This window comes from Lingula anatina, chromosome 3 (genome assembly GCF_051362555.1).
Source record: "Lingula anatina isolate TDL-2025a chromosome 3, LinAna3.0, whole genome shotgun sequence".
Lineage (NCBI taxonomy): Eukaryota > Metazoa > Brachiopoda > Lingulata > Lingulida > Lingulidae > Lingula > Lingula anatina.
The window spans coordinates 32,594,080-32,606,630 of NC_141769.1; the positions used below are offsets into that span (position 1 = coordinate 32,594,080).

General features: G+C 36.3%; 1 protein-coding gene across 1 annotated transcript; it reads left to right on the plus strand.

Annotated features, from left to right (window-relative positions):
- The first annotated feature begins 9 nt into the window (after positions 1-9).
- On the plus strand, positions 10-8,465 carry LOC106175147 (uncharacterized). The gene is made up of 13 exons (XM_013556992.2): positions 10-131; positions 550-699; positions 1,102-2,293; positions 2,936-3,059; positions 3,634-3,731; positions 4,044-4,168; positions 4,654-4,773; positions 5,049-5,150; positions 5,572-5,742; positions 6,147-6,262; positions 6,811-6,947; positions 7,289-7,335; positions 7,816-8,465. The coding sequence occupies exons 2-13, from the start codon at positions 561-563 to the stop codon at positions 7,926-7,928; spliced, it is 2,484 nt and encodes an 827-aa protein (XP_013412446.2). The 5' UTR covers positions 10-131; positions 550-560; the 3' UTR covers positions 7,929-8,465.
- The last annotated feature ends 4,086 nt before the right edge of the window (positions 8,466-12,551 follow it).

A 12,551-nucleotide genomic window follows, 5' to 3' on the forward strand; every position in this document is an offset into this window, starting at 1 on the left:
AAATAAGAAGTTTATATTCGCGTTCCCTGGGTTTTGCGACAGCTAAAAATGGTTTCACGCATGCGTATGAAAGCAGAAAAGCCATCATGGCGAACCGAAGTTATTGGTTGACAGTTTGTAGGATGTAAAAGGTGAGATAAAACTTAAATATCAATTAAATAGCGTTGTGGCTCTCAGCAAAGGAAGGAGACTTGAATATTCACCTAACGTTGAGGCACGATTAAAAATTGGCGCATTGTAAAGACTGATAACGTGCATAGCAACGGTTGTTTACATCTTTGTCTCCACATTTTTTTTTCATCAGTGTTTTTGAATTACCTCTGTTCTGTAGTAGATTAAGTAGGCCGACAAATACTTTTATTACAACAAGAGCATTAATCGAAGAAACGTTTGAATAACTTTCATAAGCAGTATGTTGTAGTTACACCAGTAATAAGTCGTACAGACAAGCAGTGTTTATCTAATAACAACATTGCTAAAAAATAAAATCGATGGTACTAAGAGAGACTAAATCATCCCTACAGTATGCCCCCCGTTTTGTCATTGTAGTGATACAGGTAATGGAGAGCTTGGTATTTGACCTCGATGACGTGGCTGGTCCGGCAGAGAGTAGCACAGATCCCCCAGACAAACCTTCACCTAGCGCCGTCTACAGCCCTCTCTTAGAAAATGGTGGAGTTTTGGATAGCCCCAAAACAGGTAAATGTCAAAACATGTAAGCGCTTATATAATGATGTGCAGTTTATGTGTTTGCATATGTATTGCATGTTGATTTTGTACAGGAATATACTAGTACTCATACTAGCTAGCATCAAAAAAAAAAAAAAAAAAAAATATATATATATATATATATATATATATATATATATATATATATATATATATATATATATATATATATATATATATATATATATATGTTGGGAGGGTTTAAAATAAATTGTCCCAAATCAAGCCCCCATAGGTATATATACAAATCTCAACAGATGTCCTGTGTCACTGTAATTTGACATTGATGCAGTTTGAACACCAAAGGCATAATTATAATTGATGGTGAAGATCCATTGGATTATTGTAATATTTTTTGTAATTTTTATCCAGGCAAAAAGAAAAAGTCAGCATTATCCAGACTTGCCGAGCATAAAGGTAAAAGGAAAGGCATGGGACAAAGTGACACAGAAAGTTTGAGTGGATCTAGAGCATCGTTAAATGAAAAAGAAGACAAAGATTTTACAAACGCTGAAAACACCGACAACCGAGAGCAGCTAAATGGCCATGCAGATGACAATGAAATGGGTTCACAGTCTAGTCTTAATGGTGGGAGGAAAAAAAAGAAATCTGCTCTGGCGAGGTTGGCAGCTAAAAAACGAGAGGGATCAAACACATCTCTGAGGTCGGATACTGCAGTGGAGGAGGATAAAAATGCTGACGTTGAAATGGTGATAGATGATGAGACTTGGCAGGGGCAGCACTCCCAGTCAGATCTCCTGGACGAATCCAAGGGGACCCCCAAGGCAAAATCTGCCAAAATACCGACACCTGAGGATATATTCAAAGATGCGGATGAAAAAGAACTAGCTGAGCTTAATCAAGTAAATGGTGACAAGCCAATCATAAAAACATCCACTGTGGACAATCAGCCTGTATTAGGCAACAGCAGGTTTCAACCACATCCCCCGGAAACTTCAAATATTCAAGGTACCCCACAGCCGGCTCGGCGGAGAAATCTCATACCCTTATCTAGAGAGGCAGCATCCGATTATGAGTCTGGCGGGAGCATGGCGAGTGTGAATTCTGTTGGACAGACTGAGGGCATGGCTCTAAATCCTCCACAAGCTGCTGGCACAGTTGACAAAGCACTAGCGCCTCAACCTGTTGACAAGGAACCAGAATCAAGTTCAAAGTTCCATGATCAATTAAAAGAGCGCTGGTCAGCAGAAAAAGAGGAAGAAAAGGAGGAGGAGGAAGTAAACAAAGAGGAGACAGATAGTGAATCAGAACTGACAGAACAATATGCCAAATTATTAGACAACACACCTGATAAAACTGATAGCAAAGACAGCACATTAGGTTTTACTCCTCTTAAACCACCAGTTGGAAAGAATGTGCTGCCACCATTGCGGCCGACAAACACCCCTCCACCTCTGTCAAAAAATATGACCTCTTTTTCATTAAAGACATCGTATAAAACGGACTCTCCCTTACGGACAGGTACCCTGGATGGACTGTCGCACCAGACGTCAGCGTCTACTGGGATTCTGAAGATGTTGTCCACAGCACAACTCAGGGAAAGGTGAGACTTTTAGTTGGAACTGAGTCTGAGATAGCCATGTTTTCTAGTCTCATGACATGACATCACATAGACTGGGTTCCCATGCCTAGATCGATCCATCTGGATCGGTCTATCTCCCTGGGGAGTCTCACTAAATTGCTACAATCTAACTGGCTTAAATGTCTGTCACACCTTCTGAATCAGTTAGGGGGTAAAGATAATTACCCCCTTACTTATTTTCTAGGCGTGACAAACATTTAAGCCGGTTAAGTTGATTAGTGAGACTCCCCAGGGAGATAGATCGATGTAAATATCTGTGGGAGTGGTCCCATAGTGTTGACCTCATTTTGGGCTGTTTTATGTGATTTCCATTTTACAATCCTGAGGCAGCAAAAGGTCTGCCTCCGAACTTTCATGTGGATCTGTTGAGAAAAATATATATTCAAACAGGCTGATTAAAAACTGTAACTTAAACTGATATAAATGTTTACCTTTATGGATAGATGAGATATTGTAATGTAGTTCAGCATGAATATAAAATATGGAAATCATACTCAATTTTTTAATTGGAAGTAAATTTTGTCCATTTGCTTTATCAAAGGTGCATCTGACACCCTGGTTATATGCAGTTTATCTGACCATGATGATGATGATTTATTTCAGGAACTTTTTAATTGGCGGAATGACCGGTGCTACGTCTCTAATGGGGACTTCAGAACTTGACCGCCACCTGGTGGACAGACAGGTGCGGGTGTTTGTTGGTACCTGGAACATGGCGGAACAGAAGGTAATAAGCTGACTGCGACGTAGATTGTTTTGGATTATAATGTTATAATTATCGTCTGCTGTATGGAGAGTTGAGCTGCATGGGAAAGCTTTCTGTGAATTATTTTGTGCAAAGCTAGCTGTAGTGGTTATGGTTGGAATGAGTATATATCTAAATTACCAGCCACATATTAAGAAGTGATAGCTAATTATAATATACATATTGATTTCTAAGGCTCCATTCCCATATATTTTAGATCGATCTATCCCCGCGGGGAGTCTCACTAGATTACTTTCAGATAATCCGACTTAAATGTCCGTCCCGCCTACTACAAGCTGTAAGGGGGTAATTAACTCTCGTGTCCGCCCGGCTGACAGCTATTTAGCATGAACCCCCAGGGAGTTAGGTCGATCTAAAGTGGGTTGATCTAATCTATGGAAATGCGGTGATTGACACTTCTAACAAGATGGTTGTGGTGTTTTTTTTTCCCATTATAATTAAGCTTGCTCTGATTTAATAATATCTGGAAAAAAGCAAGAAAATAAGCAACAGCAATTAAACATCATTGACCTCAAGTTTCTAATGTGATTTGCAGGGTCATCCTGAATCTATAGACGACTTTCTCCTGCCGGACAACATCATGTTTGCTCCAGAAATCTATGTTATTGCAACACAGGAGATGGACACAGACAGGTACATTTACAAAGCCCAGTTAAAGATCTTAATTAACTTGATATGCAGTATAATCTATATTGGTTATAAAGACTTACACAACCAATGATGGGGGTTGCTTGAAGCCAAATTTTTGTATATTTTTATACAAAATGGATAAGAATTTTGATTTGGTAATTACTCGCTTAAGTTACTGGAAAATGTCATATACTAGTCTAGTAAGAGTAAGTATTGTAAAAAATCTTAGTAGCCACAGTTACTGTGTTGTAAAAATATGCCATTAAAAAACCTTTAGATCACAATTTGATCGATAAAGTTTTATTGTTATTCTAGGAAAGCCTGGGAAATCAAGCTCCAGGAAACTCTGGGGCCTCAGTTTGTACTGTTACATTCAGCAATCCACGGTTCTCTACATATATCATTATTTCTACAGAGGGAACTCATCTGGTATTGCTCAGGTAATTTGAATTCTTATATTTGATTTTAATTAAGATATTCAGCTAGTTAAAAAAGTATGATCAGGTGCACAGAAAAAGGGAGTTTGGGGGGGGAGGGGGGGGTGTTAAAGAACTGCCCCTTTTGGCTGGAAGGGTCCAATCTGAATTATGATGAATTCTGATCAGAATCAGGAAGGTCTGTTTATTTTTGGAAAAAAATTCTATGCGACATCATTTATTTTGATTTTATATCACACATCGTCTTTACCACTAGTATTTTGTTTGTATTCCATGTTGCATCCTATTATGAAATAATCATATTCAGGATGCCAGCAATATTTTATAATGGGAACATTTTTATGCTACATGTATGTACTGGTACTCATCTGTTTTCCAGACATAAATTTATTGCCATAAAATGTGAAAACTGTTTATACAGCGTACTACTAGCACTTGATTGCATTAGGGATCAAATGCATCGAGATTAAGAGTGACTGATATTTCAGTTTGTGAAGAGGATCGTGTGACCACACGTGCGTTTGCCATGATCAAGACCAAAGGTGCTGTGGTGCTGTCATTTACTCTCTTTGGAACATCTTTCCTGTTCCTGGGCTGTCACTTTCACTGTAAGTACACAAAGTAAACATAATGTATATGGTTATGCTGTTATCTTTTTCATACTAGAAAATATTTTCTTATCATAAGATAAAAAAGTTTGATTCCCTCGTTTTTCAAGTACCCAGAAGTGATATTACTTGCTATCACTAAAGTTAGGCCCATTGAATGAAACTGAAAACTTAATGCAATGTCAAATAATAAAACCTAAAGGAATCCTTTTGTTGATAGTTTGAGAAATAATGTTTACACACAGAATATTATCATTCTATTATTCTGTTTTCAGCTGATGATGACAAGGAGCATGACAGAGTGAGGGATTACAATGAAATAAGTCAAGGCATAGCTTTACCAAGGACTGTGATCACAAACCCATACTCTATGCAAAGTAAGGCTGCTGTCATACAGTAACTATTTCATTGGTAAAAACAGAAGAAACATTCCCTCTCTAAATTGCAATTCTTACACACAGTTTGAATGGTTTTATATCTTTACTTTTCCCTATTTTTTCTTGTTGAGCGTCATTGCTAGGGGCAATATGTCTGACAATTTTGAAATATGTTGAACTTCATCTTACTTAGGACTATTGCAATTTCTCTTTCTTTAGCCATTATGTTATTCATTACAAATAAAGTAAAAATAAAAAAAAATTAAGCTGCCCTGATGGATGTTCTACGCTGCCCTAAACGCTTTTCTACTCCTGTACAATTCTACAAAACTACATTTCTTTTTTCATTTTCAAACATCACAGTTCTTATAATTCATAATAGTTATCTCTGAGTCACCTATAGTTTCTGTATAATTTGTAGAAGATGCCACTGCCAGGTTTGACTGTGTATTCTGGTGTGGAGATCTCAACTTCAGGATAGACCATCCCAGAGAAAATGTTGTCAATCTCATCAATACATCTGCTGAAGATGAACACCCCAATTATGAAGTTCTACTTAGTAAGGACCAACTTAAGAGACTGCAAAATGAAGGTGAGGAAAAGTACATGATGCATAGTTAAGTCTTTGTCAAGAATGTTTACTTTTATTATTTTCCCTTAAACAACAAATACACCAGGAGTACTTTCTTTTCCCTATAATTGAAATTGATATGTGTGAGATTATACACTGTCAACCGAGAATTATACATGTTTGCCAATTAAAATATCTCAGGCTTCAGTGAGAGGTGCTGAAGGCATGTATTGTGAGAGGGTGGCAGTGTATTAGCAGACATATATTGTACGTACCAAAACATAAGTAGCCATGGCCACGTACAGTACCATCTCAAGGAATATATACTTGGTTACTGGCTGGAAAATAAAATTTTGTCCACATTAATGACATTTTATTCTTGCACCTCCATTAGTGTCACTGTATGTTTTGTATGTCTTTTGTAGGTCTCATATTTGATCATTTCCAAGAGGGCAGAATCTGCTTCCCACCTACCTACAAGTTTGATATTGGCACAGATGACTATGATACATCTCCAAAGCAGAGGATTCCTTCATATACAGTAAGTTATATTAATAATGAAAATGACAGCTACTTTTCTGTTCAAATCATGATCTGTTTTCGGATGTGAGGAGACTGTTGGTCTCAGGGACCAATCCAGAAATATTTTCTGACAGTCTTCCAAATTATCTTTGTTGACCCATCCTCCTTTTTTGACAGTCTTCTGACAGAAAAAAAAAATCATGCCTGACAATGTAAACTTGAAGTTCTGACTGTCTTCCGAAAGACCCAGAAGAAGGTCTCAATCCGCCCCTTGGTCTGACCAGTCATGTCTGCCTGAAAAGCCAGAGGACTGCCCAGATCTTTGATAGTGGTCTTGTGGACTGGCATGATTTTCGTGGAAATACAATACATAAAGATATACCATAATTAAACATCGATTATCAGACCACTGAATTAGCTGGGCCTTCAGTCAATCCAACGTTTTCCCCATGTCTGTGTTAAAAAAAACAAAAAAAACCTTAAAGTCCACGACCAAAGTTTGGATCCTTTTACCTCCAGATTCAACCAAATCTCAACTTGATAAAAATTACAACAATTTAATTTTAGGACAGAATACTATTCCGCAGCAAAAAGAAGAATGCGATCTCTTGTCTTGTGTATGACAGTGTCCAGTCCTTCACCTTCTCCGACCACAAGCCAGTGTATGGGCTGTATGAGGTGACCATCAGGCCTGGCAGAGACAAGTAAGTACCCTTAGCAGAATGAAAAGTGTGCAGCACATGTGCTGCACATGTACTGCACATGTGCAGCACACTCTAAACAGGCTGGCAATTAAGCACCATAGCAAAGTGTGTGGCACATTTGCAGCATATGCACTGCACATGTGCGTCACACTCTAGGCAGCCAGGCAGATGCAAGTAATTATAGGCACTGGCATTTTATGCACATCCTGCAAAGGCAGATATTCATTACACAATTAAAGAAATATTGTGGAAAAAACTGTAAAATCTGTTGCACAGATTGTGAATAGGATTTGTAAATTATTATTTGCAAATGGAGTAATAGATAAATGTTTTTCTTTCAGTATTGCACTCAATGCCGGGCTGTTCAATAGGGAGGTGTATTTAGAAGGTAAGGGAAAGTGCAGCCAGCAAGTATAATGGTTGAAAGAATATTCTTTCAATGAAAATATGACTTAAACTGCAATTAAAACATTGAAGTGCTGAAATTTTTTTTCAAGCATGTGATCTCTTCATTATTTAGTGTACTAAGACCCCCCCCCCAAAAAAAAGCTTTGTTTTATATCATTTTTTGAGGTATGTTTCTGTAATAGCAAGGTATTTAAGACATAATGATGTTTTTTGTTATGAAACTGTGATGTAAACTTAAATGACTAAGATAAAAATGCTGACTTTTTCCTCTCTGCAACATTAACTTTTGATTTGCCAGTCAACCTATAAATTTCAGGTTTTTTATCTTTGAAAAGTATTAGCTAAGGGTTATTGTCTGCAATTTTGTAAAATAGATATCGTGTGAAATAAGAAATTGATAACTTGCTGATTATTACAGTTACCTATAACTATCATCTTATTAAAATATTTCCATTTACAGCAAACAGAAGGCGAGGTTTTCACATGGACAAGGCACGCTACCAGAAGAAGCCCCCGAAACCACCTGCCCCAAAATACGGACAGAAACAAAGCAGTATATGTTCTATACAATAGTTTTATTGCTTGGTACAGTCAGTTTTGAACATGTCATGTTCACGAGTCAAAGAGGAATATTTAAATTAAGATTATAAAGAAAAAGAAATTTTACAATCAATTGTAGTAAAATGTTATGTGTTGTTAGAATACTAGCAGTGTTTTTACATGAATGATTTAGATTTCACACGACAGTGCAATGTGGGCATTTGCTTCATTTTTATGATTTATATCATGTATGCAGCTGCTTGAATTTATTTATTTTGAAAATAAAAATCTGACTTTAACTGCATTAATAACATTGATGTGCTGGAAGATTAATTTTTTTTCTAGCAGATGTGATCTCTTCATCATTTTATGTACAAAGAAAAAAAAAACAACGAGCTTTGTTTTATATCATTGTTTTAATATATGTTTCTGTGATACCAAGGTATTTAAGACATAATTATGATGTATCAGTACATGTAGTTATGAACGTATAGGATTTTAATAATCTTTCATTAAAAGCATTGTTATGCAACACAAAGTCTGCTTCACATAAAGTGTCAAACACATTCAGTTCACCAGGCTTGTTCTTTCTTGCCACTTTTGTTGCCATTGTTATTATTATGTTGTTAACCATACTCAACTAGAGAATAGAGAGTTAAAATTTATTGAAACTTTCTGAATAGACAAAGTGGTGTAGTTGTGGAGGCTACTGGTATTACCCTAGGTTCTAGATTTCAGCATTGCCAGCTTGATCTCGATTTCATATATAACCCATATCTGCAATACTGAAAGCTACCTTATCATGGAGGAAGATTATAGTGAGGAAGCTAGCTTTATAGTGCCCTGACACTTAGGGCAACTGGTTTGGACCTGTGTTACAAGGGTTTGAGGGCTCATTCCCAATGCCACAACTAGTATTGGTCCACGTAAATGGATCCAACTAAGTGATCCAATATTCGCTATTTCAATGCAACAATGGAATTAAAGAATTTCAGTGGCAGAGATGGGAATGTACTCTGGTTCTCCTGTTAAAACAGTGGGATGTATGAGTATCGGAGAACTATGGTATTTTGACTGGTAAACATAATTGCTTATTACCCTCAAGGTTATATTTAGGATAATTTCACAAAAAATGACTGGGACACAGCATTGCTTATTGTGTAATATTCACACAGTTCTTTCTTGTCCAATTATTTTCTTTGTTTTATACTTTAGGACCCTCCACCATGAAAAAAATAAACAATAAGTAAAAAATGAACTAAAACAATTATGCAAATATTACACAAAATGTTTGTATTACTGGCGTGAGCAGGATCATCCCACTTTCAGTGGTATGTACCCCTGGAATAGCTCAGACCTCGAGAGAAGATCGTACACTTCGTTCACTGTATTGTTTTCTTTCAAATGTATCATTTTTCGTTATGAAATCTGATATTAATAAATTATTCAATATTTTTTCAACTTATTGTCTTTGGGTGTGTTTTTTCGATTAAGGTTAGATCAGGGATCAACAATGGGAAGAACAATGAATACCGGTGCTTAAAGGTAAAATGTACGCGCTTGAATGTTTCTCATAGTCATATTTTCTATGCCTTCATATCCTGCAATGCTAATCTTTCCAAATTCAGACCTTAAAAACTAGAAAAACCCTTCAAATAAAAGCACCTGGCGTCGATAGTTTCTCCTGCAATGTACAGAAAGACGTGACATTCAAAATGACTAGCGGGATGTGAAACTACAACAGACGGTGAACACAATTAATTCCGAGTCAGAGACAGATCACCGAGAATTTGTAAGCTTGGTTCTTCTACATCTTTTGCAAAACATTATCTTGGACCTGTCATTATCGCTACTTGTACAGCCTACCGCTTAAGACATATCATCGTTTATGGTGTATAGCACAACACAGGTTAGCTTGCTTTTGTTGGTATTTTTATCGTCTCTGCATGAAATATTGATTTGAAAAACAATGCTATGTTAAGGAGAAAAAGAAAAAAAAAAGAAAAGAAATTAGAGTCTTGTTTTATTTCAAATGCCGCACCATATACCGTGAAGATTCACCACCGGATACATGTACACTTTTTTCTCTATTTGTTTTTCGTTTGTTTTTGACGCAAAGTTATAGGCTAAGGTTATAGAAAATAAACATTGATCACAAAGTGAGTTATGCCTACATATTGTTAAAAAGCTGTATAACTACGACCTGGACCCTGTCCTATTTGTGCATTATCCAGGCATGCCACGACGGGTAAGCCGCCACATTATGTTTTTTTTATGGCGCACAATGTACAAGAATGCTGAGCAGGTATTACAGGTGCATGTATTTAACTGCACTGGAGCCTGTTTATATTTATGTATTACTACGCAGTTGATCGCTGGTGTATACTGCTTTAGCCCAGTGAAGTGCGTTTCCTGCTATACTATACTTTCTATACGGCAAAGACAACGACATCATAGAAAGAAGTTGCCTTCGTTTAAACGCCGAAATGGGTGGGGTTATACAGGCAGCCGCGTTGCTCCAAGGAGGGCTTGACATATCCACACTTCTCGTGTTTGTCATCGTGTTTTGCCTTGGAATATGGCTGCTAAGATCTTACACGGAGCCTAGGGTGAACTGGCCCCCGGGACCCCGCCCTCTCCCCATCATTGGGAACCTGAACAAGCTGGGTAAACCCCGCCAAGTGGACGACCTGTACCCGCTCTTTGACCAGTACGGTGACATAGTACACTTAAAGCTTGGACAGGTGCACGCCGTGGCACTGGGCAGTTATGACGTCATCTTTGAGGCGCTTGTCACCAAGAGTCACGCCTTCAGTGACAGACTATTGAAAATATATATATTTTTTTTTTTTGAATTTTTTTTTTTTTTTATTGCAAATCTCAAATAAGTACAGATTTCAGCGAAAAATATAAAATTTATAAATAACTAAATAAAAATCACACTCACTCTCTCACTCACTCACTCACAAAGAGACACTCAGTCATTTGCAATATATATATATATATAGTTACTGTGTCATTTAATATATATGTCAACAACGATATATTGATAACCTAATAGTAAAATACTTAATAATACTTAATAAATAATATGATCTAATACAGATAAAAACAAATATGTGTTTTACTATCAAATATCGGCAGGGGAACATACGCAGATAGAAGATATCATTCCAGGAAGAGAGGCTGCAGCTTTTTCCATTTTTCATTAAATTTATCTATTGTCATGTTTCTCAGACTTATATTTCTCTCTGCGATGTAGGCCTGTCTCCATTCTATTTTAATATTTTCTATGTTCGGGGTAATGTTTTTCATTTTAAATTTATATATAATAAATTTTGTTATGATCAGCAAACTGTTGAGCGCATTGCATTTCAAATTTGGAATTCCTAGAATTATATCAGATGCTGTTAATTGTAATACAAGTCCAGTCTTTAAATGGATCCAGTCTTGTATTTTTGCCCAAAGGGGAGCAATTACTTTGCACTCAATAAATAAGTGTTGAAGAGTTTCAGGGTGTTCGTTACAGAAGGAGCAGGTCTCTGTGTCTTTTATCCCAATTTTTCGTAGAAAATTATTTGTAGCTAAAATTCTTTTTGATACTCTAAATTGAAACCAGCGCAGTTTAGTATCTAAAGTACATTGGAAAGGAATGTTATTCAAGATTTTCCACTCTTCAGCTGTGAGAGGTTCTTTAGAAAGGAGTTCCCATTTTGACATTGCATTAGTCTTTTTCATTTCGTTTGAGTTCAAAATATTGTAAAAAGGTTTCCCCCCTTTTGTAAATTTTAATAGCCATTTAAGTTGGGTTGAAATTATAGGGAGCTCAATTTTTTCATGTAAATTGTCTATATTCATTTGTTTTTGAAATTTTTTTACTGCGCATAGTATACTTGTGAACGTAACATAATTTATTATATTCCCGTGCCTTTCCTTGAACTGTTGGTATGTGAGGTAATTTCCCTCTGTATCGATCAAGTCATTTATGTTTCTTATACCTATTTTATTACAGGTTCTTATAAGAATAGGATTGTTTTTTATCCGTATTTTATCATTTAGCCATAAACATTCTTTTAAAAAATTTTCTTTTGTATCAATCTTTTTATTCTTTAACAGTCTGCACCATGCATCAATGACTTGATTCCAAAAAGCATTTTTTGATCCGTTCTTAATTTTTTGCATTTCAGACATTCCCATTTCAGACCAGTGTACACCCTTACTTTCAGGGATCAGACTAAGGAAAAAGAAAGACCATTTTGAATTTTTGTGCATGATTCTCCTGAGCCATGAAATTTTTAGGGAATCAATATAGTTTCTAATATCGGGGACTTTTATACCTCCATTTGAGTACGACTGTGTCATTATATCTCGTTTTACTCTTTCAATATTTCCATTCCATATGAAATTAAAGCACATTTTTTGTATTTTGTCTACATATTTGTTTGGTATTGGCAATGTGGAAAATAAATGAGTCATTTTTGGAAGGATCAGTGATTTAAAAATTACATTTCTCCCCAAAACTGTTAGCGATCGGTGAGTCCATTGTTTCATAGTTCTTTCCATATCTTCGAGTTTCTCTCTATAATTTTTCTCAATCATTTCATGTAAATTTACTGAGAAATCTATTCCAAGGATTCTGAAAAAACGTTCATTCCA

What these genes read in the sequence shown, in the direction of transcription:
- LOC106175147 (XM_013556992.2), top strand. Translation starts at nt 561, where the DNA reads ATGGAGAGCTTGGTATTTGACCTCGATGACGTGGCTGGTCCGGCAGAG. An exon ending in ACTCATCTGGTATTGCTCAG is followed by an intron (nt 4,169 to 4,653) that starts GTAATTTGAATT and finishes CTGATATTTCAG; the next exon opens with TTTGTGAAGAGGATCGTGTG. An exon ending in AGAGGATTCCTTCATATACA is followed by an intron (nt 6,263 to 6,810) that starts GTAAGTTATATT and finishes ATTTAATTTTAG; the next exon opens with GACAGAATACTATTCCGCAG.